The sequence below is a fragment of the Corvus kubaryi genome, unplaced genomic scaffold (assembly GCF_017639235.1).
Source record: "Corvus kubaryi isolate FWS band 111438036 unplaced genomic scaffold, C.kubaryi_AGA036_p1.0 37395, whole genome shotgun sequence".
Lineage (NCBI taxonomy): Eukaryota > Metazoa > Chordata > Aves > Passeriformes > Corvidae > Corvus > Corvus kubaryi.
The window spans coordinates 3,620,911-3,645,098 of record NW_024581134.1 but is presented as its reverse complement, the minus strand read 5'-3'; the positions used below and the strand labels follow the sequence as shown (position 1 = coordinate 3,645,098).

The window sequence follows — 24,188 nt, the reverse complement described above, 5'->3', positions numbered from 1 at the left end:
ACCACAGCCTCCCCTCCCCTCAGGTAACCTGGGCTGATCATCCTAGCACCAATCACCCATATTCCCAAGAAGTGGGATGCTTCTAGGGCAGGAGGTGGGTCTGTTGCCAGTCTGGGTTGCATCTGCTGAGCAACTGCAAATGGGCACAGAGACAAGGCTATTTCTTTTTCATAGGTGCAACAGAAGCCTAAATATATATTTTTTATCATCTCTTAGTGAATTTATTTCCACTGTTCCTGCTCAGATAGGGCAAAAGAGAAAAATGAGCTACTTGTCAGCGTTTGAGGTGGTTCACAACATTGTCATCACTTTTCCCTAATTTGAAGGACACTAAACCCCCGTGTTTGTTTTAAGGGTTTTTTCTTGAGGGGGAGGGAGAGCAGTGGGAGGGGAAGACAAGCCCTAAATTACACTGATCTTCAGCCCCAGTTATAAAAATATCAAGCAGCTTCTATTTAAACATGATGATCTCACGTGTCCCTGAGCTGTGAATGGCAGCCAAGCCGCCCAGTTTGCAGCTCAACAAACAACCAAACGGAGACCACAGTTTGTTCCAGTTGTTTATTTTGTACCATGTTATTTCAGAGCAGTGAATACAGATGGTTTGCTCTTCTAGGCTTCAATACACACAACTATTGTGCCTAGACCTCAGTGGTCTGTTTATAGAAGCTCTATTTCATAAGTAAGTTGTACTTGCTCACAGCACGAAAGTCCTTTACGGCTAGATCTAATGACAGAGTTAGGGCTAGTGGGTTGGGAGCCTGATATTTGGGTGCCTGGACTCCTGCTACAGGGGACAGCAAGACAGGCAGCTCTGAAGGGTGGTGCAGGAACCTGTCTATGAGCTCTTCCTACAGGTCACAGGAAATTCTGCTGCATGGCCGAGAGCTTCTGGAAAGGCATCTCTCCTGGGGTCCAGACACAGCCGGCTTGGGAGTGAGTCTGGAATGCTGTGTGGAAAATAACTGCCTACAACTGCTTGTTCAGTAAGCAGCACCTAAGTCAGTTCTTGGATCTAGCCCAGGGCTCTGTGACAGGCCTTTGGGTATCAGCAGGTTTAACTAGACTTGGATTCAAAGCATATTGCTTAAAGGTGTTCAATTAGACATAAATTTATAAATTTTGTATCAACAGTCAGATCTTTCAAATGAATATTGCTTTTTTAAAAAAATATCCTATCCCTGTAGCAATCCCTGAAATAATGTTCCTGTAACATCTTTATCATGCAAATAGCAGCGTGTAGGCAATTCAAATATAAAATAAACAGCTCTGTCCAGTGGAAAACGGAGGCACTTAGGCAAAGTGACTTGTAGTCACTCATGATCTATGCAAGACTTAGGAACAATCATCAGACCTGATTCCCATTCTTGAGCTTGAACCACTGGACAGGCAAGTGTTGGTTGGAACTACTGCATGGTGGCAGCAATACCTTTGTTGTGTCAAGATGGGTTTGTTTCATGTTTAAACTCACTCTTCTGAGCTCATTTCCTGTACCTCTCGCTCCAGAAGCCAGCATAACTTGGTTCCAATTCTCCATTTTTAGAGCAAAGATGGATTAGAGTAAGGTAAGCATCCTAAAAACATCAAGTTGACATTTCACAGGTGTGATGCAGAGGCAACATAGATAATGTGTTCATACAGAAAATAAAGTTTGTTAACCAGGCCATCTGTTGGTACTGTGTTTTACTTTTTGGTGTGCCAAACGGTGTGTTCTAGGAGCAATCTGGCTTTTCTGAAAGTCTAAAGAAGGCTTGAAAAAACACACACGAGCTCTTCAAGTGAGTCCATGCTCCAGCACCTGCTGGAGCTGCATTGTGTTACTGAGGTGGTGGGGAAATTCCTTCTGAAGCCAACTTAACCTTTTCTCTCTCCCTTTCTTCTCTCTCAAACCCTGAACAACAGATGGATCTGCCCTTGGTGTACCGGGCGCAGCATTTCCGCATCTCCTGAAGCACAGCTTCACACTTGGACTCCATGTAGTTGTTCGCTGGAAAATAAGGAGACACCAGGTCTGTGGAGAGGAACAGGCTTTGTTCCCTGAGGGAACACATCTACCCCACCTCTTCAGCTGCTTACAAGCATTCCATCATTTTCTCTGTTCATAAAAATCTCTCTTTAGTTCAGAGCAAAGGCTCTCGGAGAGGAGCCCTGCAGGAAGAGACAGAGTCTGGTTTGAGTTCAGAACCACCTGTCTGTCTGTCCAGAAGCAAAGGGCATACAGAGCCACCTGCTCTGCCTTGGATGAGCTCTGCAACCACTACACAGTTACACTCACAGCAGCACTGACTTTTAAAAGATTAAAAGAAGCAACAGCAGCATAATGTGAGACACACAGCACCCATGGAGAGCCCAGAAAGCAGCAATGAACGCCTTCTGGTTAATGAGCAAACCACACTGCTGTGATCACTGGACTATGAATTCCCAGAGATCACCCCTGAGAAAAAGGTTGTGGTGATTGCTGCAAGCTGGCAGCCCAGGAGGCGTGGCAGGCCCTTGGAGAGGAGAGCTGATCTTTTTCTGCCATAGCCTGCAGCTGATGAGTGCTCCGAGGCTCTCTTAACTGTCCCTCTACCTTCGCAGCTTTGTTTCTAAAACTGTGGCTACCTACAGGCACTCCCTGTTATCTGTCAAGGGTGCATTCCTGAAAGTCACACACAGATAGGAAAACACAAAAGAGATTTACAGTGGGCATTCAGTCTCACAGAGGAAGCAGCAAGATCTTTTGGAACAATGACTTTTGAGAAGTCAGCATCTCCCAAAGGTCTGGCTCCCACCCTCTGTCCTACGCACTGGGTGCAGTGATAGTGCATTCCTAAGTTAAGGCTCTGAACTTTAATTTTTACAGGGGAAAATTGCTTTGCTCTCTGTCAACTCAGCTGCTTCATCTGTGCACATCAGACAACGCCATAGCACAGTACATGAACAGCAGCACTCCAAAATGACAGCTCGAGCAGCGGTGACAGAGAAGTGCACGTGCAGCAAAGAGCTTCTCTGCCAACACATAACCATTCAGATCAACACTGTACACAAACCTACACAGGCAAAACACTTGGAAAACCTCCATGAATGTTATAAAAAGAACATTGTCTCGGATGGGACCAAAACAGGGTCAACCATAAGCTTTTAAGTGCAGTAATACAGGGAGAGAAGGCAGTCCTTTGTGGGAGAATGCTCCAAACCATGAAGACAGTAAAAGGTAGTCTCTAACAAATGCTGGGGATATGAAGACCATCTCATACCTCGAGGACACATCACCTACCCTGTTCCTGACAGACTTCTGTCTGACCTGCTCTTAAAACACCCCTGGAGCAGCTCTGCAGTCTTCTCATACAATCCACCTACTCCTTCACTAAACCACGCTGTAAGAGAGCTTATTATAATGTCTAGCTCTCCCTGCCCACAGCTGAGTCCCAAAAATACACCTGGGATCTCACTGCCAGCATGGAGAACACTCCAAGCACATTACTGTTACTAATGCTCTATTTTATACTAATGATGTCTCATTATTTACAATTAAGCACAAAGCAATTCTATTAAAATCAGACGTTATAATTTTGTTCGTTTTGCAACCAGGCAATGCTAATGTGCTCTGTTCCTTCTCAAGGTGAAAGGACAACAAGGTTAAGTTAAAAGAATTAAGTTCCACCAAAAATCAAGACACCAAAGACAAAATGACACTCAGTACCTTGCAAGCATTTCTGTATTTCACAGGCTTGTTTCTGGCAGGGATCCTTCCGGGACATGTTCAGGAACTAAAATGATAGGAAAATGTTACTGTAAATCAAGGTGCTTCTCAGGGGGTGGGGGAAAGACAATGTCCTACAGCCACATCCTTCAAGAGCTCCCAATTTCCCCCACTGTCACCATTCAGAAAACATCTGCTGCTGCTTGCAGGTGCCTGCCAACAAACACAAGAACACTCTGTGTCTGGCTAAAAGATGATGATGAGGACAATGAATATGGGAAATTTTATGCCACTTTCTTTTCTCTAGTCAAAATGTGTCCTTTTCCACTTGGATGTACAAAGATTCCAGAAAATATTCAAATTAACATGGCTGACTATATTTTAACAGTTTTCTATCTCTAGACTTTATACTAAGACACATATTTATGTGAAATCCACCTCTGTGAGCTTTACACAATCAAGGATGTGGTCCTAAGTCAGGAAACTGCATCTGGAGAAGGCATTTAAAAAAACAATCAACCAAACAACTCAGTTGTGTACATCCCATCAAGCCAACAAAGAGGGCTTTTTTCATTTTGTTTCAGGAGAAAGTCTCTTGGAAATCCCCTCCCTCTGTCCAAAGAACCCCTCAACCAGATTGGAGGACAGCTCCATCTTCAAATGTTCAATGTTCAAATCCATAGGAAACAGGATTTCAGACACTCAGTTTGACTTCTCTGCAGCTGTGACACCTGTAACTGTGTCAGAGTAAGATCAAAAGCCAAGCAAAAGCTGGTGGTACCAGTAGTTGAACGGGAGACCTCTAAGGAAAGCACCATTGTCACCGAAAGTGGTGGTGAGACTGAACCCTCTGAGCCACAGTTCAGCCTCTGCTCAGAGCTGGGAGCTGCTGCCTTTCCAGTTTCTGACAAGTCACCAGCCCACAGCACTTCCCAGTATCACTGGGACATTATTTGCAGCATCCTGGCCAAACTCCACTTGGGGCAATTGCATTCTGCCTACCTAGAACTTGCCCTGATGTTTCACTTGGTCACAATACTCCTCTTCACTGCCTGTCCTAAACTCTTGTGTGATGTTGCTGTGTGTTGTTTTTAAATGCTTCCACCTCAAAGGTGGCTGCATTTCAGTGGAGAGAGAACCTTTTATTGTACAAAACAGACAAAGGCATCTTCCTAGAGCCACTGCTCCTGAAAGACAAAAATTCATATTAAAGAAAGACTGGGAGTAAACAGTGCACAGTACAAAGCAGGGGTAACGTCTGCACATACCAGATTAATCCCCAGGCACGAGTTTAAGCAGCAGTTCTTCAACACCACCAAGCTGTAAGCGACAAGGAAAAGTTCAATACGTCTACAGTTACTGTGGTTGAGCTAATGGACTTCAACAAAATAACAGTCCTTTGCCGTCCCTCAAGGATCTCAAATGACTTCACAAACAGGCATGACTATGGTCTATTGTTGCCACCATCCTTACCATGAGATGGTGCTCTATCTCCCAAACGCGAGAGTTACTATCCCTGTACTGCTCACCCTGGGACAGCTGCCACATGTGAGGCAGCCGGGATGGGGGGAGCTGGCTGGGTCGCAGCGCCTCACCCAGGGGAACCTGAACTCTTTGGATCCGAGCCCTCAGCATACCTTCCTCCTGGGGGAAAGTAACAAACAGAGCAGGCAGTTACTGGCAGTGCAGCAGAGGCACCTGAAACAGCAATGCTACAACCACGGGGAAGCTCAAAGCACACACTTGCCTCTTCTGCAGTCACGAGCCAGGTTTTGCGGTGCTCATCGCAGTAAACCCCCACGCGCCGCACCCAGAGCCGCACGGGAGGAGCGCCAGCCTCCCCTCCCTGTGCCATCCCTCAGGCGCTTCCGCAGCTCAGGTGGACGGCATCGGCCCGCGGGGTGCACACGTGGCCTCTTTAGCTCTGAGCACATTCACGGAGAGAGCTCCCGGACCTGGCAGACAGGTGGTGTCTGACTCGCTGGAGGAGATGCTACGTGCGGAAATGTCCCTAAAAGTCAGCTCGGGAGGCTGAGGTGGTGCCTAAGCCAACGGAAGCGTCAGGCCGAGTCGTACACTGGGACACGCGTGCTGGGTGACATTGGTAAGGCATTCTGGGGCAAAAGGTGCTATTGGTGCGAAGTTAAACCCTGTGAGTACTGGCTCTGCTCATTCCACTAACAGTCCTATTAACAGTCTTTGTGTAAAACGGGAGGGGGGGAAAAAAGAGGTGGTCTAAATCCCAAAAGCAAAACTCGTGACCAGGAGTGAGGTGAGCTTAACAGGAACGAAGATCACTCTGGAGACAAAGCACGGAACTCGGTGTGCAGGACTCTCATCTTTGGAGCTCGCAGAGCTGTCGGGTTGCAGGGTCCTGTGTCTCATCTCTCAGGGATGGCAGCACTGTCCGTTCACACACAAACCCCTCGGGAGCAGCTCTCAGGACTGCGTCGCTCGGCTTTTGGCTGGTCACAGAGAGCCACCAACACGGGCGGAGGAGCTTGGGGCACTGAGGTGGTTCCTGCTACTGTAACTTTTGTTTAACAGCACGTTTATCTGTGTGCAGGTTAGACCAAGTTGAGCCATTAGCAAATGGAGGTCAGGGGAAATGATTCTCTTTGAACCCTAGAAGAGGTAATCAAAATGGTACAGACAGTCTTCATCCTTCATCTAGGTGTAAAGTAGAACAAAGTTAAGCTGTAACACAAACAACATCCTCCTGCTATGAAGCAGATGCAATATTCCTTATCCCAGTGAAACACAGTGGTCTTCTGAAAACTTGTAAGGTTATAAGGCATATTTCAAACAGGAGCAAGAAAATCTGGGTACAAAATAAAGGAGGGAAAGTCAGGGAGAGAAAAAAAAAAATTGTTATACATTGGGGTGCATATATAACAGAAAATACTCTTCCATGATGCTTTCCATATCTCCCATCAGTGTTTCTCTACCTTTTTGAGCCAAAAGAGCACTCAGCCTTTTTGAGAACAAAACACCAACCACGGATCAGCCTGAACAGCAGCGTCACAAAGAAAACTTTGAATGTTCTTTTATTACTTCTTTTTTTCTCCCATTCTGTTTGTTTCCTTGCTTGATGTGCAGGGACGTCTACATGCCCTATACAAAGCACCACTGTTCTGACAGCCATCCTGTGATGAGGGACAGGCATTCCAAGGAATGCCCCACCAGCTGGATTGCTGGCATTTAGAGGAATGTGACAGCAGTCTGACAAGGCTCACAAGGCCTTCAGGAATTAGGGTTAAAGGGACATTTCTGCAATTCTTTTCCTTTCTGCTTTACCCTAAGCCACTTAACAAATTTAAGCCCCTTTGTGGAAATCACTCTGCCCAACAGTGAAATGCAGCAATTGCCACTGCTCCTTTTCAGTCAGCTGAACGTAATCACCCCAGGTGGAATTCGGCCAGGATACTCTCCTACTCTGCAGTAAACTGCAAAAAGTTCCATCATGACCAGAAATGCCCAAGAATTTGCTTTTATTACACTCAAAGCTGGAATTTCTACAGCTCATCATGCCCAGAACCAGAAGGCTCAAGCCTGGCTCCAGTAATAGAAAATATGTCTCAGTAAGTGAACTGTGTTTCCTACTGTAAGTAAACTCTCCTGGAAGGTCTCCTATCCAAACACTGACCTGGTTCAGCCTGGCTGAACTACAGGTAGGCAGACTAAAGCACAACATGCACATTTGTGTTCATGGTGTGTGGAGATGGCAGTGATGACAGATCCAGGACAACAGAACAAGGTCTCGTGCAGAGGACACTGTGCAGAATGGGCAGAGGTTAATGTGTGTGTTCACCCTTTGCCCCACTGATTTGTCCCAAGCTTCCCCAGAACTGCAAAGTTCAAAGGCTCAGTCTGGCCTGTGGAGGTGCCCAGTTAGTGCCACATGGAAAATCCTGAGGTCAGGCAAAACCGTCGATTGGGTTTGAGGTGGGACAGGAATGGGGTTTGAGGTGGGACAGGTCTGTCTGCAGCACCCAAACACACCAAAGAAACTGGAGATTCCACAAGCACACGCTCAGACAGTGCACCTGAGAACATACACAGTGTCTGTTTGTGCAGGTTTGATCAGAAAGCAAAAACAAAGCCTGAAGGAAGACATGGGTGGGAGGAGAAGAGAGCTTACTTATATTTTAAACAAGTTTTAAACCCAGGTTCTTATGCTGCTTGCTTCATAACCTATTAAAAAACCCACCACAACCAACAAAACCCCCAACAGCTTAAATTTGCAGGATTGCAGCATCATCCTTTGAGACTTTAACATTGCCACCAAAATAACTGTAGAAGGCTGAGCTGTTCAAAGTGTTGTTTTGGGGAGATTCAAATCCCAATCCCCACAGACAGGAATAATACTGGCAGATGTTCTGTCCATCTTAGCATCAATCTTAGAAGTTTAATGCAGTTCTGGGACCTGGATGGATTTCTGAGCCATAATACATGGATAAATGTGAAAATGGCCAGGAGGAGGAATGCAGCTTGTAGTGACAACAATTTATTTGGTTTTAAATTGGGTACATTAAAATATTTTATGGAAACAGTGACAGAAATTACTCCAGATGCTGCTTGGACCACCCCGGAGCTGGAGCTCAGTGAGCTGAACAAACTCCACCCTTTATCACCTTCTCTTCTAAAAAGCAACCGGGAGTTCAGCTGCCATTTAGGCACCAAGAAAAAGCACTGCTGAGGCTCAGCAGTGCTGTGCTGACACAGTTACAGCCCCTAGAGCAAGGCTGGCCAGCCTGGCCTTCTCTTGGGGCATGAGAGCTGCCTGCACGCCTCAGGGCTACGAGGGTGCTGAGCCTTCCTGAAAAACCCAGCCCGGCTCTGGCAACAACTCGGGATCTGATGATCTGGTGACTTAAGGGCATGTGGAGACACTCTAAAGCTTCTTCTTGGGGGTTTGGACTCTACTCTGCCTGGAGCAAGCCCCTCTGACTCCACGCTCCGCTCTGCCCGACCTACTGAGGGGTAGCAGATGCTCACCGACCAGCCGGGCTGTCCAGCAGCGTGGGGAGGGCAGACCGAGCTTTGGTGGGATCTAAAAAAACAGGAAGACAAAAAGATGGACATAATGCGGGGGGAGCCACGCAGAAGGGCGGGGAGGGCGAGGGAAGGGATGCAGGCGCCGGGCCGAGGAGCGGGAGCGGGGGGCAGTGTGGCCAAGCCGGGCAGGAAGGGCTGGAGGAGAGGGGGTGTGGTACGGGCGTGGGACCGGACCGACCATGGCGGGCCGGGCGGCGCGGCCGCAGCGGCGGGAGGAGGGCGCAGCACATCGCCACGGCCACCGCGTCCCCCCCCGGGCCGGGCGGCCCTGGGCGTGAGGCGGCCGCGGGCGGGCGGGCCCGCCATGACCTACCTGCACCCGCGCCGTGACCGCCGCGCCGCGTGCGCCGCGCAAAGCCTTCCCCCGCCCCCCGGACCCGCCGCCTCCCCGCGTCTGCCCGCAGGCCCCGGAGGCCGGACCCCGGGTCGAGCCGAGTCGGGTTAAGCCGGATCAGGCCGGGCCGTCCCGTTCAGGCCCGGCCCTACCACCCCCCGCCGGCCCGCCGCGGACATCGGCCGCCGCGCGGAACAGCGGCGGAACCCCGGCGCTGCCGCTCCCGTGGGCGGCACGGCCCTTCCGCCGCGCCGCACAGCTCGCCTCGGCGGAGGCCGCGCCGATTGGCTGAGAGGGCCCGCGAGCGCCGCTGCTATTGGTCCATCCGCTGAGGGGGCGGGGCGAGAGGGGCAGGCGGGCGGGGAAGGCAAGATGGCGGTGCAGGCGGTGCACCTGGAGGCGGATGCGTTCCTTGTGTGCCTGAACCACGCGCTGAGCACCGAGAAGGAGGAGGTCATGGGGCTCTGCATCGGAGAGGTACCGCCCGCGGAGGGGCGGCCCCGGGGAGGGGCGGGTGGTGGGGCTGCCTATGGGGGTTGTGGCCTGCGCGGGGCCGTGGGATGGCGGGGCGCGGGCTGTGACCGCCGGCATCGCGCACGGAGCGGCCCCGGCACCCCTCTCGTCTGCGGCCCCAGCAGCCGCCAGCGCGTAGGTCAGCTCCTGTGAGAGTCGAAGTTCAGAGCCAGGAAAGCTTCCCGTCCCCATGCCCCGGCGTGCTCCGGTGCACACCTGTGCCTTGGGATGCTCAGAGCAGCCGGCCGTGCCCTGCGGGGGATTGTTTCTTTAGCAGAGGACTGATTGATTTCCCCTCTGTATCGTTAGGTTGACACCAGCCGAATCGTCCACATCCATTCTGTGATAATCCTGCGCCGCTCTGACAAGAGGAAGGACCGCGTGGAGATCTCACCAGAGCAGCTTTCAGCTGCTTCCACTGAAGCAGAGATATCCTTTAGCAGAGACAGCAGCAGGCTCGCCAGTGCTTTACCTCAGAGCTCTTTTCAGGTGCTGTGTTTTACACCTGTAGCTGGTTTGAAGCCATCAGCTGCTCCCTCCTGCAGCTGCCCGGCTGGGAGGGCTGTGCTGGCAGTTGCCTTTCTCTGGAGTCTTTGTTGGTTCCAGCACCTGCAGTGGAATTGTGTTACAAATTTTTGATCGTTGTTTTGTATTTGGTCACAGGTAAAACTGCAGTGTGTTTGTGGAGGGGGGTGGCAGTTCAGCAGGGAGGCTGAGTGGAAGGTGAGAGGTCAGCAAGGCTCCAGGTGCTGCACTGGGGAGCCTCTTCTCTACACACACTCGGGGATGCTGGTTTGAACAGCTGCTGAAGTGTTGCTTGTTGCCACATGCAAACAGAATCGAGTTTGCTTCTGCAGCAGTGACTCCTGATGGTGCTGGGGAAGAGGCTCCCATCAGCTCTCTGCAGTGTGTCATCACCCCTCCAAAGGGATCTGGAATTCTGCTGACTCATAAGAAACTTATAAAACTCTGCTGTTTTTCCTTGTATGTACAGCTCTTCCCTTTGTCTCTTGGTTCCCAAAGCTCCTTGACTCCCACACAGGTTGGCTGAAATGACAGGACGTCCCATGAGGGTGGTGGGCTGGTACCACTCCCACCCCCACATCACTGTCTGGCCCTCACACGTCGGTAAGAGCAGCCCTGAGCTGGGCTCTGGGTGAAACTCCCAGCTCTTGATCCTGGGACTCAGTCACTGGAGTTCCAGAGCTGCACTTTTAAAACAGTTCTGAGTCTGAAACATTCCTTGGTAGGACCAGATTGTCTGGGTGGGCTTCAGGGGCCCCTGCCAGTGTAGCCCCATTCCTGTGTGTGCTCTCCAAGGACTCAAACATGACTCAGGAGTCACAAATCAGCTACTGCTGTTCTTCCAGATAGATAAAATAGACCTTGAGTGTGGGGAACAGCAAAAAAAGCTGTGGGAATCCTGGACCTACTGTGACAATTTCTGACATCTGTGAATGTTAATGCATAGCTGAAAACTTTCATAGAAGAAGTACATGAGTATCTTATACGTGTTGGACTTTATGGTGACCTGTGGCACCAGGCTGGCTGTGAGATAATTTCTGGTTTTGTGAGCTCACCTTCTATTTTTAAGATTTGCTATTTAATTACATTATAAATTGGATCAAGTTTTTTATTTAAACTTTAATCACTCAGAGTAAGGATGTAAACATAAAGTTTGTGACATTTGTTCCCAAATTTTAGATCACCCTTTAAAAGATGGCAAATCATTTCCCACTCCTGCAGGTGAGCAGGGCAGGTCTCACTGTCATTTCTGTGCCTGCAGATGTCCGCACTCAGGCCATGTATCAGATGATGGACCAAGGGTTTGTAGGGCTGATCTTTTCCTGCTTCATTGAGGACAAGAACACCAAGGTAGGCAACTTAAAAATGGCAACAAACCCTCCAGGTGCTCATGAGAAACATCAGGGCAGAGCTGAAGTCCTTGGGTGCAGCCTGCAAGAAGGGCAGAGCTCTGCTGGGAGCACATGGAAAGCACAGTGGGAATGGTGGTGGTTGGATTGTGATCCCAAGGACAGGAGAACAAGTGACAGTTCCTCTGTGCTGCCCCACAGCCTGGCTGTCCAGGAGGGCTGCAGCAGCAGCTGCAGAGTGTGTGCACTGAGATGGGGCAGGGCTCTTCCCTCAAGTATCCAGCCCAGCCCACAGCTCTGCCCCTCTGTGCTCCAGCCTCTCCAGGAGGGGTGGCAGTCGTGTGAGATAAGCTGACAGTCAGGTCTAGGCTGTCCAGGCAGCTGCTGCTTGAGAGTTTTTCATCACTAAAGGGTTTATCAATATATGCTTTAAGCAGCTCCAGCAAGCAAATCACAGCAAAACATCTGGAATTCTATTTGAAAGCATATTGTGCTTCCTAAAGGAATGTGTGGTTTTAGAGGTTTTTTGCCTTTGGAATCTGACTTTCTGCTGTCTCTCTTAGACAGGCAGAATTCTCTATACCTGTTTCCAGTCTATTCAGGCCCAGAAGAGCTCAGAGTGAGTACAGCAGAAGATTATTATGTCCAGTTGTATTTTGTCTTGTCTGTCCTTTCTCTGGGTTGTCTCTAATAAGTGGCTTCTCAGTTGTGAGGAGTAAATGTAGAGATGCCTGCACAGGGTCTCCTGACTTCTGGTCCTGCAGGCTGCTGGAAGAGAATCTAAAGACTAGGAGTGATTCATTTAGCCTAGATAATTTATTATGTTCAGATTTGCTGAGGTTAGGGTGGGGATTTGTGCTGCAATTTGTTGCGTAGCAGCCCCACCTTTTTGCTTCCAGCTCTGGAGGTCGAGCCCTCAGGTTTGCACCTTACAATTAAAATTCAAGACAAGTATGTGGATATAAGGTGCTTCCCTTTGCCTGTCAGCTCAGGCATGTGTTCCCAAAAGTGGATGTGCAGCACTGCCAGGCCTTGGACAGACTGTTGGAAGGTTGTAGAAGTAATTTTTTTGTTTGCTTCTTTTAATGATATCTCATACCGTTTTAGATATGAAAGGATTGAAATTCCCATTCATGTTGTCCCCCATGAAACCATTGGGAAAGTGTGTCTGGAATCAGCTGTGGAGCTGCCCAAGATCCTTTGCCAAGAAGAGCAGGATGCCTACAGGAGAATTCACAGGTAACAGCCCTGGGACTCTGCCCCTCTCCAAGGCTGTCTTTGCTGACCTGTTCTATTGTTGCTGTACTTAGAGTACCAAAGCCTTGGCAAAGATGTAGAAATTAAGAAGGATTAGCAGCTCACGTGCCTCTGTAGAACTTTCTGAAGTCTGTAGAACCTGAGCCTGGAGTTATCAGCAGAATTCTGGGGTTTTGTGATCAAAGGTTGTTATCCTTGTGAATGTGCACAGCTTCAGCAAGTGAAGAGGTTTAGGTGTACCTGTGGTCTGCTCTGTGATTCCTGGGCAGCTGGTTTTACTGCCTGGGTTTAATACACAATTCCCTGCTGTCTTGTTTCTAACCTGCTTTCTTTTCCTTCCCTTAGCCTCACACATCTTGACTCTGTAACCAAGATCCATAATGGCTCAGGTAAGGATTCCTTGCATGTGATTGCAAGGAATCATCCTTGCATGATTCTGGGTGCTGCTCCCAGAATCAAAACGGTGAAGTCTTGTTACATAGGAACAGAATTGTAACTAGATACTTAAAATGAAAATGTCAAAGGCTGTAAAACACCCTAATCCTGGGGTTCATGAATGTTATATCCTTCAGGCTTTGTAGAATTGGTTAAAATGACAAAAGACTTTGGGATTGTTTGGGGTTTTGGGGTTTGGTTTGTTTAGGTTATTTTTTCTGTTGGAACAGGAAAGGGGATTTGGGATTTGTTGAGTGTTAAAGTAGTGTCTGGCTGCCCTGTATGTACACTTCCATCTCCTGGCACTTTATATGTGTTACATGGGTGTGACATCTTTCCTTCTGCCAGTGTGATGGGGTGAGTCCTAATCCCACTTCTATTCTTAAATTATTACCCCATTGTCCATTCTCACACGTTTAGGAAATGAGGCACTCTATGATGCTTCTAAATTTAGACATTAATTAGCACCAGTGATGAGCTGTGTGCAGATTTTCACTGTAGGTCTGTCATCCCTGCCTGGGTCAGACTGAAATGGTGTTTCCATGTTGCAAGCTGCCGGTTCTGACCTTCCTGTGGAGATGTGTCGTTGCCATGGCCAGGATGTTGGAAGGTTTCCTTGGCTGTCTGTTGGCTTTGGGGGTGTTGTAGCACCGAGTCTTTTGTGTGTTGCCCTGGCATGATGTGTTGTTGCTCTTTGCAGTGTTCACAAAGAACCTCTGCAGCCAAATGTCTGCCATCAGTGGGCCCCTGCTGCAATGGCTGGAGGACAGACTGGAACAGAACAAACAGCGCGTGCAGGAGCTGCAGCAGGAGAAAGAGCAGCTGCTGGAGGAACTCGCTGCTTTAGAGTGAGGAGGAAATGCAGACCCTTCAGGAAAGAGACATGAAAAAATCTTCAAGAACTACTCCAGGCTGAAGGGTGGCCCTACATTGCCCCTCAGTGAAGGTCCTGGCTGTGCCTCTTCTCTTGGAGCACATCTCCAGGATCAGGACTCTACCTGCCCCAGCTTGGTGCAAAGCAGTGCTGTGTCTGCAGGTGCTGCACTTGTGGATCAGTGGTGGGGCTGGGCAGCACCTGAAGACTCCTGTTTTGGAGAGCACACACCTAGGGAACGTTGTTTCTCCCTCTGTATTTTGACAGAAGTCCTACTGCTTTACACGTATTCCAGGAGCCTGGAACAGGAGGGTCAGAGGGGAAAAGTGTGTCCCTGCTGTCATATCTGATGCTGCCAACTTCTGCCTTCTCTTAGTAGCTTCAGTTGACCATGATCTTATATCTAGTAATGTTTTGGATCACTGGTCATTCATCCAGGCAAAGAGGTGGGAGGGAAGCTTGGGAACAGACCTGGAAGATCTTTGACATAAGATCTGTGTTCAGCATACATCAAACCAAATAAAGAATTCCAAAGCTAGAGCTGTTGAGAGTAGAAATGAAATTAATGCTACAAAGTGCATTTTTTGGTCAGTCTGTAGTCTCTTACTCCATGGAATGTTGGTGTGTGCCTAGCACTGAGGTTCTGTACAAAATGACTTATTTCTGCTGGCTGTGAGAGGACTGTGCTTCCTTCCCAGAGGGAAGAAGGTTAAGATGCTGGGCAGAGAAGTGGTAGATACACAAGCCTGACATTCTTACATGCTGAACTGCAGAAATTTCTTAAGACTGGAACAAAATAGCTGTTGTTGAACTAATCCCTTTAAATGTTCTTGGTGTTGCATTTCACAGTATCCCCCATCATGTACATCCTTGTCTGTGTTCTGTCTTGTGAATCTGTCTCATGTGAGCAAAGGATGGGACAGTGAAAGTAACAGAGCTGAGGAAGGCACTCCCTGTCAGTGACAGCCAATATTGATTAGCAGCTGTAAAGTGCTGTCAAGATTGCTTTGTCATACTTTTCAGTCTTTCTGCATTTCTACTGGCAAATCCCCTAAGAGTAGAACTTCCTTGAAGTATATTGCTCACCCCTGTTTTGTTTTTCCTTGGAAGTGCTGTGAACAGTAATTAATCAGTTTTTGAACGGTCACTGGTTTCGTGCTGTTGTTTTTGTTATTGGTTTTCTAGTTCAAATGCTCCTTTACCTTGCTTCTGGAGAAGGGAGGGTGGTGTCTCAGTGCCCCCAGGCTTGATGAGGGCTCCTGGGATATGACCCAGCAGCTCTGGGCCTCCTGGAATGGGGATCCTTGGCTTGTAATCCCAGTGACAAAAGGATATTAAGGACGGTGCTGATCCACAGCCTGGCTCTCCAGCCAGGAGAGCTGGGCTGGTACCAGGGTTCTGTATTCCCACACAGCCATGATTAAATTGAAACAAAGCAGCCTGGTTTTATTGCAAGAGTTAGTATCAAATTGGCATTTATTGATTATCAAAATTATTAATCACCTGAGCAATTTGCTTACAGAACACACAAGCACTGTAACACACATTCAGTTGCATTTTACATGAAAGACTTAAACCATTGACAAAACCACCTCATTCTGTGGGGGAAAGTGTTTAAATCTGCTTTCCCCAACCTGACCTTCTGCATCTATTTTAGTTTCTATGAAATCTCAATGACAGAGGTACACTACATTCAAATTCAATCAAAGAGCTTCAATCTTACTGAGGGCTAAAGGGCTTTGGACAAACTCACACATTCTCTTAATGGATTTAAGGCACCATCTACCCACCACTTAATTGTAACAAAAACAGCCAAGGATCTCTCAGGAAACTACATGGGAGAGTATCTGAACCCATGTTGAAGCCCAACTCAGGGGTGCCCTTTTTCCTGCCTTGGAGTCATTCAGAGTCAGAGGACTTGGGCTGGTGGGCCTGGACTTTCTTGCCTCTGGCAATCTCAGCCAGAGATGCAGCAGTTCTTCAGCACACACACAGAGTCTACAGCTTATCAGCTGCCCAGATGAAACAGTAAATCACTGGAGTCACTGAAGACATGCTACGTGTGAGTGCTGCTCAGAACTTTTACTACTCTCAATACAAAATTTAAGTGGCACCAAGAAAGGAGGTATACTGAGATATTAAAAGGAATCTTCCAGTTTGGTTTTCAAAGCAAAATCAGCACTGAGTTTCCTCATGACCTCTGCATGACTCAGTCCATGCTGCTCTCTCTTAGCAAGTCCATAGTTTTCCTTCACATACTTAGCAAAGGGTGTGAGCTGTGTCCTGGCAGGGGTGCCCCCCTTGCCCGGGGGCTGCCTGAGGACCAGCTGCCCCCTGCAGAAGGCGCACACGAACCGCGCCGTGTCCAGGGACCGCGAGTGCCGCCCGATCCTGAAAGGCAAACACAAGGACTTTGAGTCCACAGAACTCCTTTCTCTTCTGCTGAGGTCAGATTTCTAAAGGCACTATTTTAGAACAGAGAACAGTACATCACACGGTGGTACAACCAAATCTGTATTACACTTCGCTACCCTAGAACCTTTTCCGCTGTTTTTTCATCTTGGTTCATTCCTCTGTAGTTCTACTCTCAGCCTAGAGTATGAAGTGCTACAACATTTCCAAATACCTCCACAACTCATGTATCAACCCCCTCATGAAGTTTCTCCTCAAAGACATCACTAAAAAAAAATCTTCTCAATGCTCTGTTGCATCTAAGCAACTACTGACTGCATAGGCCTAATAAACACTCCAGGGTACGTCAGGTGTTTCTTTCCAGTACTTCTGGGAATCACACATATGATGCTGAGGTAAAAAAAATGCCATAAATGGTGCCATTATTACAGGTCATGTCCTAGTATCAATCCTTCCCATCACAGTGCTGCTGACATCTGTGAGCATAATTTAAAGTCATCAGGACACAGACCCCAGGAAGCTTCCTCTGATAGTTTTTTCACTGTCAAATATTCTGTGCCCAGTTTTTACAGGGATTTGTTCCTTGAAATCTTAGGTATGTATCTCTTGCTGCTTCCCAAAGACCTTCCCTCATCACCAATGGTCCTCAGACAACACTTCTGTCTGTCCTGACCTCTGAATTAGAACTGAAACTACCTGGAAACAAACGTGGACTCACATAGTGACGTTCCGTGGGCTCTGGAAAACATCAGAGTATCCAAATTGCTTTAGCGCTTCAGAGACCCCTGATTTTTAGACACAGGACACTGCCAAGTTAAGAAGTTAATACACAGTCGTATGCAAGATGAAAACTTTACTCACGTAGCTTTGCACCGAACACACTCGTAGGTGAATTTGTAATTAATCTCGTAGCTGTGGCATCGTGTCACCACCGGCAGTTCTGGATGGATTACAGCTGATTTGTTGGCATAGAATCTCCAGAATCGCCCGTGTCCGTCCCGAACGCCGTTGATGACCCAGGTGGCTGCATGGCAAACCTCGTGGATCAGCGTGTCCCGAAGGCGATCTTGAGGTAAAGGTAACAAAGACAAAGGTCAGTCAGGTGTGGGGAAGAACATGCTCACCTTTGGTCACCGCTTCAAGACCTCTTGTCTCTCATTCTGTACTAAGATGCAAGAGTTATTTTGGAGGTTAGAACTACCAATGTCTTGATAAGATAAAATGCTCTAAAACAAGGTTTTATTTAGTGCATTTCCAGATTTATGATCAGCCCAGTTCTGCATCCTAGTTACTCCCCCACACACCTAATCTGGTTGGTAAAGCTGCTCCATCCCTGGAAGTGTTCAAGGCCAGGCTGGACAGGACTTGGAGAAACCTGGTCTAGTGGAAGGTGTCCCTGCCCCTGGCACGGAGTTGATACAAGATTGTCTTTAAGATCCCTTTCAATCCAAACCATTTTATGATTCATTTTCCCATATTGGGAGGGGATGAGAGAGAAGTAACAGTTACAGTACCACATAATAGAACTTAATTTGGCACTGACCTGTCTTTATTCCAGCTTTAAATACTACCAACAAGGTGGCTAGCTGTGATGGAAGAAGTCAGATTTTAGACTGCCATTATAACACAGAATTAGAGTAATACTATGCCTGTAGGTCTTCAAATCATTAAGAAATATAAACAAAGTATTGCAGTTAGTGTGACTTACATCTCTGTTCTCACATTTTGTACATTTGCCCAGCCTCTTAAATGGGCTGTGGAATGTAGATAAATCCATACATGTGTTTATTTATTTACATAAGATAATAGAAAATTTCAAAGCAGGCTCCAGTTCCAGATCTCTTAGGCATCAGATTCATGTTTTTATCTCTAGAACTTGCTTCCTCAAAGGACAATCAACACAGCCTTTCTTTGACCTACCTGCAGAGTCACAGACTTTCTCAGAGAGTTCAATGCGAGCGTAACGCTTCCCTTCAGGGCCTTCTCTCTTCCCCGTTACACAATACCCCGCTGTTTTTCTCATTTTCTTATTCCAGATTATTACCATGTCCTCTGGTAACTGAAGAACAAGACAGCACATGTAATCTGCCCACTCCTCCCTCTCTTATCTTCTGACCCTCTGACTCCCCTTGTATTTTACTACATCCAGTCGAGGATGTCTCTGTTGGTGCCCTTAACACTTAAGATGCCAACTCCCCCTCCTGTGGCTTCTTATTCCCACCATCAGTTTTCCTGTAACCAATAATGGGAGTTTCATAATGCAGGATGAGACAGAAAGTCCTCAGTTCCTCTATTCTACCTCCGAGTACCTCCAGGTACAGGGCTGAAGCATTGGGCAGTAAGATATTTCGCTTCAGCAACAGTGAGTTTGTTCAGCTCAGTTTTGTGTAAAATCATGACCTCAGCCTATCCTTGGTCAGCTCAACAGTATTTTCTCATTTGCATGAAAACACTTTCCTTCCTGGAGAAAATCCCGTTGGAATTACTGAGGGCAGCATCCTTCTTTTCAAGGATATTTCTCCCCAGAGAAGGGTCCCCAATATCCCAGATGATGATCCCAGGTCAAGACAGCAGTTCTCTGAAATTGAACCTTAAATTTGAAACACAACTTGTAGCTTTATGTTCACCCTAAACTGTTATTCGAAGGATCACCACGTTTTTAATCTGTTCCACAAAGGCAGACATGAACATGCAATAGGAAGGAAGAAAGATTACGTGCAGCATTTCCATTACAGCTGGGAAAGCAAAGCCAAAACTGCTGCATCACAGTGGTAACAAACTCCTTTCAAAGAAATTGCTTGGACTAATTCAAACATAAGCCATTGCTATAAAGCTTAACTTCTACAAAGTGAAGGAGGGTAAAGAGCAATTACATCAAACAGGGAGGAGCAACATATTAACGAGCGTTTTGGGATGGTAGTTCTTGTTTTGAAACCAACCTTTTGCTCAAAGATGGTACTATTAAACAGCCTGTAGAGCTTCTGTGCCAGCTCCTCTTTATTTTTCTTGAAATACTTCACATAGTGGGAAGCTGGATTTGAAAGATCTTGCAAGAAACAATCAGGCACTGAGCATACCCTGAGCCTGCAAGAAAAGCCATTAAGGCATTTACTGAAGTACAGAGAGACATGGAAAAACACACGAAGAAATAATGGCCACTTGAGAGCCAATGAAGATCTCAGGGATGCTTCAAGTGGCATAAACCTCTCATGACTCTTTCCACCAGCTTGCCCTCATGAGGCCCACGACTATCCTCTTACCCCTCTGAGAGCATGAAGGGGCAGAGCTGTTGCAACAGTCCTGCAGTTACTTCATTAATTCACAAACTTAGATTATGAGGACTCCTGAGTAGGAAAAGAGGGTGGCTCAGACTTTGTGACACAGTGAGCCACAACTATACTGAAATTCAATCAATGTATCAACAGCCCTAATATGATCATCACAATAAAGGTGTCTTTTCAGAAACAGCCAAAGATGGTCAAGGAATGCTCAGGAATTCCTTCAAGGAGGAATTCAAATCCACCAGGATTGCTAACTCAAATGCTGCACCATTCTGACAAAGAAACACCTTTGAAGATATCATTTATAGGTTTGGTATTGTATGCACCATTATAAAATGACTGAAGGAAACAGCACATGGCTAAAAAGCAAAATAAGGGCAGCAATTAGAAATGAAAAATGCATTCTTTTGAAAAGCCTAAGCTGCATCCACATGTAGAAAAAGACACATGAATTCTCAAAGTTATAATGATACAAGTAAAAAAAAAAAATCAATACACTCTTGTTAAAAGGTATGAATTACTAATAGATCAGTTTTGGTATCTCTTCAGAGGAAAGCAGCTGGATATATACAATCTGTAGAGCCAGCACGGGTTAGAAACATGCTGTACCAAGACAAGGAATAGCAAGAGAGATAACATTTACAAAGAAGACGACATTTGTCAGATTTACTTGTCACCAATTCCTTTAGGCAGAGACCAGTTTATATTCTCCCTGTCATACTGGAGACTGAAAACTCTGGTTTCCAGCTACTCAACCATTAACAAATGCTGAATTAGTACAAGTTTCTAGGTAGCAGAGGAATCACATCATCCTAGGCAAAATGCTTAGCATCTCTCTGTCCATCTACAGTTGTCCTAGGACACAGGAACAATGGAGAAACACTCACCTTTTCTCTGTCTTTGCTGACTGTGAGCAACTGACTGATTCGCTCCTAGGAATTCTTGCAGGAGTCGTTTTCATGGAAGGTGTTTCTTGAAGTGAAATGGATTTTGGCTTTGGTGCCTTGACTCCCTCCCCTTCCACAGGCTGTGCACCTTTGCAGGGTGGCTTGATGTTTTCTAGTTCAACAGGAAGAGTCACAGGATTACACAGCATACATTAAATAAAAAAAATCACAGAATCATTAGAAACCACCAGTTTGCTTTCAGAATAATAAATAATAATAAAAACTAAAAAGCACCTACAATGACAAAAAACAAGAACAGTGTAAAACTTACATCTTGATAGCACAAACTGGCTTTTCTGAATGCTCACAGGAGTAATTCTGGATTGCACCAAAATCCTTTGCAAGGTGCTGAGCTGCACCTCAGAGGTCCACACCACACAAATGGACAGAACCAGGCAATCACCACTGCAAGTCAGCTAAGGGCTGCTCACCTGTTGTGCTTGGCTGATAGACAGTTTTACTTGTGCTTAAGACTGGTTTTTGGGGTAGACTTCGCTTCTTTATCCGTTCCATTAAAGATCCGAAACTGTCATCTGAGCTATCTGATTCCAGCCCTGTACTGTGTCCTAGTGCCACACCTGGCAATTTATTTTCTGTATTTTCACAGCTTCTTTCTTTCCTTCTAACAAGTAAATCTGGACTGCCTTTGAAAACCGACTCTTTCCGATTTTGTGGAGGTGAAAGATTTATGCACTTCTGACTCTCTTTCAAGTCTTTCACTCCCTTTTTTTGGTGGTTATGCCATGGACTTTCTACAAAGACAGAATCCTCAGTGTCACTTGAAGTGTCAGGATACTGCAACTCTTGGCAGCAAGTGTTTCTCTTTCCAGGAGTCATCAGCTTTTTTGGGGTCCGGAGATCTTTCTGTGCTGCAATTCAAAAGAAAGACCTTTAAATTTTGGGAGTTGCATTTAGGAGACCTGCCTTTGTCTTAACACAAAAGAAATCCCTTAAAAGATAGGAAAACACAAAGAACAGTAAGGTATCTTCTAATTTTCTTTATTATGCCCTGCCCATTTACCATCTTACTACATGAAAAATCACTGAAAGTGGCTTGCCAACAAACATTCCTTCTGACCCCTCAGATTTGTCCCATGAAGATCAAGGGATCGTGTCAGATCTATAGCTGACTTTTTCTTTTTTTTAATGTTTCTGGTCCACTTTGTTTTACACACTTCCCCTCCAGACACCATTCCATCAGCTTTTCACAGTCTGCAGCTGGCACACAGGGTTTTTTCAGGGTTGACATTCACACCAGATGGAAGAGATCCTACCCTTTTCGAGCAGGGGTCAGCTCTCCCAAAACTTTATGAGCTCAGCAATGAATGCTACCTTCCCACTCATTAAAAAGTCTGCTTCATATTTGCTGTTGGATGATTGCTTACCACTCTTTGTTGTGCTCTTTTTCACTTTCAAGTCCAAGAAGAAATCATCCGAGTCATCAATGAAGTCTTTCAAACTGTAAAAAAATAGGCAAATGGTGTGGAATAAAGGTAGGAGTAAGCAGAAAAATAGAGCAGTAAATCTGCCCTCCTAAAACAGCAATCCAAAAAAAGCCACCCAATATAACATTATCAGCTGCTCTCAGCAAATGTCACCAACTGCATCCGTGAATAGGAATGGCAAGAGCATGTGCACCTCCAAATATCCCATTTTACATTTGCCCTGAACATGACTGAGGATGTAACAGTTCTGTCTGCACTCTCTCCTATACAGGCCAATGAATCAATACAATTTTAGATTGTTTTTCTATATTCTGATCAGAAATATGATACAGAAAACTAAAATATGAACACAGAAAACTCATTAATGACAGCACCCACCTTGCATCTGCCTTTTTAGATACAGATTTGGGAGTTTTCATTTTAGCTAAAACTGAAACAAAAGAAGATTAATTAAGAACAAGGTTCTATTTCTCTTGTTAAGCATTTTTAAAAGTTTGCAACTAGTAAAAATTTGGTCTACAAAATTTTCCAAAACCAAGCATAATTATATCTATGTATAATTCCAGCTCTCAATTCCTCAAAGCTGGCAGCAGCCTTCTAGTCTCTGGAGACTAAGAATGAAGCGAGTGACAGGGAACAGACAAAACTGACGCAACAAGAAAAATAGAATGCAAGGCACAAAGAGTGAAAACTGAGACAATTCAAGAATACTTGGTGGCACAGACACCAAGACTGCACTGCAAGGAGAGAAACTGTCATCTGAACTATCTGATTCCAGCCCTGTACTGTGTCCTAGTGCCACACCTGGCAATTTATTTTCTGTATTTTCGCAGCTTCTTTCTTTCCTTCTAACAAGTAAATCTGGACTGCCTTTGAAAACTGACTCTTTCCGACTTTGTGGAGGTGAAAGATTTATGCACTTCTGACTCTCTTTCAAGTCTTTCACTCCTTTTTTTTGGTGGTTATGCCATGGACTTTCTACAAAGATAGAAGCCTCAGTGTCACTTGAGTGACACTTCATTGTCACTACTTTGCAACACAAGCAATGAAAGAAAATAACGTGCAAAAACGCTTCACTAGAACTAGACAGAAATGTGTCCTTTTCATACTCCTTCATAACACAAACTAACGTGTCGTTACTTACACATTTCAAATTCATCATCACTGCTGGAAGAGAAGTACAGGGCATTGCTGCAAAAATGAAATGCAGAACTTTGGTCACAACAGGATCTGCATCTCACTGGTCTGAAACACCCGTGAACACCAAGAACCAAATATGCACTGGGAAAAACACCGAAAGTCCCAAATAGGCTGAACTATTTTAATTCTTTATAAAAAGCTCATTTCTTATCTTACACATGGTCTGTGATATGACAGAGAAGTGCATTATAGTAAGCCCAAAACCTCAAACCATGCACGGATGAGTAAGAAGTTGTTTTTGCATGAAGTGCACTTTAATATAGCTGCCATGAATATTTAGCAGAACGCAGCAGCTGCCATAAAGCTATTTCAAGAGGCAGAATGAAGGCATTACCACCTGGACTGCTATGTCCATGCAAATGTAAAGGCAGCCCACAATACCCTTACTAAGTTATTTCGTTTTATGAGAACACGAACCAAACATTAGCAACTTCAAAAACACGTTATGCAGCTGCTTAAAAAGCCAGGAAGACAGCTTTTTTAAATGGACGTCATTTAAACCTTAAAGACTGCAATTCTGAAACATGCTGATACCTACCAATTACCATAAAACAAATGAGGGCGTAATCTAAAATTATAAATATATACATGTAATATATGCTAGCTATAATGTAGCACATTATGTAGTTATAGATATTCACACATATGTGTGTGTGTACTAGATATAAATACATAGATACAGATTTTAAAAACTCTCTATATAATATTTTAATAAAAACACGTCAGCACACACGGGCTGGGGCGCTGTTTCCCCCGGCGCCCCCTCACCTGCCGCCCCGCCAGCCCTGGCTCCCCGCAGCGCCTCTGCCGGGGCTCCTCCCGCCCGCAGCCGAGGCCCCGCTCGCTGCCCGCCGTGCCCCGGCGCCGCTGCCC

At 46.3% G+C, this 24,188-nt stretch overlaps 4 protein-coding genes across 6 annotated transcripts; 1 reads left to right on the top strand and 3 right to left on the bottom strand.

The window, feature by feature from the left end:
- Positions 1 to 547: 547 nt before the first annotated feature.
- Positions 548 to 8,915, bottom strand: CMC4 (C-X9-C motif containing 4). The gene is made up of 3 exons (XM_042040186.1): positions 8,684 to 8,915; positions 3,686 to 3,752; positions 548 to 1,987 (listed from the first exon to the last, which is right to left on the bottom strand). Exons 1-3 carry the CDS (start codon positions 8,768 to 8,770, stop codon positions 1,818 to 1,820), a joined length of 324 nt encoding a protein of 107 aa, XP_041896120.1. The 5' UTR covers positions 8,771 to 8,915; the 3' UTR covers positions 548 to 1,817.
- Positions 548 to 9,118, bottom strand: MTCP1 (mature T cell proliferation 1). 2 transcript variants are annotated; one of them, XR_006018086.1, is made up of 7 exons: positions 9,057 to 9,118; positions 5,433 to 8,738; positions 5,159 to 5,329; positions 4,954 to 5,005; positions 4,688 to 4,872; positions 3,686 to 3,752; positions 548 to 1,987 (listed from the first exon to the last, which is right to left on the bottom strand). XR_006018086.1 is itself a non-coding variant. In XM_042040185.1 (5 exons), exons 2-4 carry the CDS (start codon positions 5,538 to 5,540, stop codon positions 4,958 to 4,960), a joined length of 327 nt encoding a protein of 108 aa, XP_041896119.1. In that variant the 5' UTR covers positions 5,541 to 8,738; positions 9,057 to 9,118; the 3' UTR covers positions 3,710 to 3,752; positions 4,954 to 4,957. The 2 variants fall into 2 exon arrangements, 1 of the variants encoding a protein (XP_041896119.1); XM_042040185.1 differs by lacking the exons at positions 548 to 1,987; positions 4,688 to 4,872 and having other exon boundaries at positions 3,710 to 3,752.
- A 296-nt stretch (positions 9,119 to 9,414) lies between these two features.
- BRCC3 (BRCA1/BRCA2-containing complex subunit 3) lies at positions 9,415 to 15,177 on the top strand. Its single transcript, XM_042040182.1, has 8 exons — positions 9,415 to 9,554; positions 9,900 to 10,019; positions 10,631 to 10,718; positions 11,377 to 11,465; positions 12,028 to 12,083; positions 12,572 to 12,703; positions 13,067 to 13,110; positions 13,857 to 15,177. The coding sequence occupies exons 1-8, from the start codon at positions 9,450 to 9,452 to the stop codon at positions 14,006 to 14,008; spliced, it is 786 nt and encodes a 261-aa protein (XP_041896116.1). The 5' UTR covers positions 9,415 to 9,449; the 3' UTR covers positions 14,009 to 15,177.
- Positions 15,178 to 15,488: 311 nt separating this feature from the next.
- Positions 15,489 to 24,182, bottom strand: GCNA (germ cell nuclear acidic peptidase). 2 transcript variants are annotated; one of them, XM_042040180.1, is made up of 10 exons: positions 24,084 to 24,182; positions 23,260 to 23,306; positions 22,494 to 22,545; positions 22,056 to 22,129; positions 21,102 to 21,539; positions 20,611 to 20,782; positions 19,382 to 19,526; positions 18,363 to 18,501; positions 17,304 to 17,508; positions 15,489 to 16,421 (listed from the first exon to the last, which is right to left on the bottom strand). In XM_042040180.1, exons 2-10 carry the CDS (start codon positions 23,261 to 23,263, stop codon positions 16,169 to 16,171), a joined length of 1,482 nt encoding a protein of 493 aa, XP_041896114.1. In that variant the 5' UTR covers positions 23,264 to 23,306; positions 24,084 to 24,182; the 3' UTR covers positions 15,489 to 16,168. The 2 variants fall into 2 exon arrangements, with proteins under 2 accessions (XP_041896114.1, XP_041896115.1); XM_042040181.1 differs by lacking the exons at positions 22,056 to 22,129; positions 22,494 to 22,545; positions 23,260 to 23,306; positions 24,084 to 24,182 and adding an exon at positions 22,884 to 23,228 and having other exon boundaries at positions 21,102 to 21,212.
- Between the last annotated feature and the right edge of the window lie 6 nt (positions 24,183 to 24,188).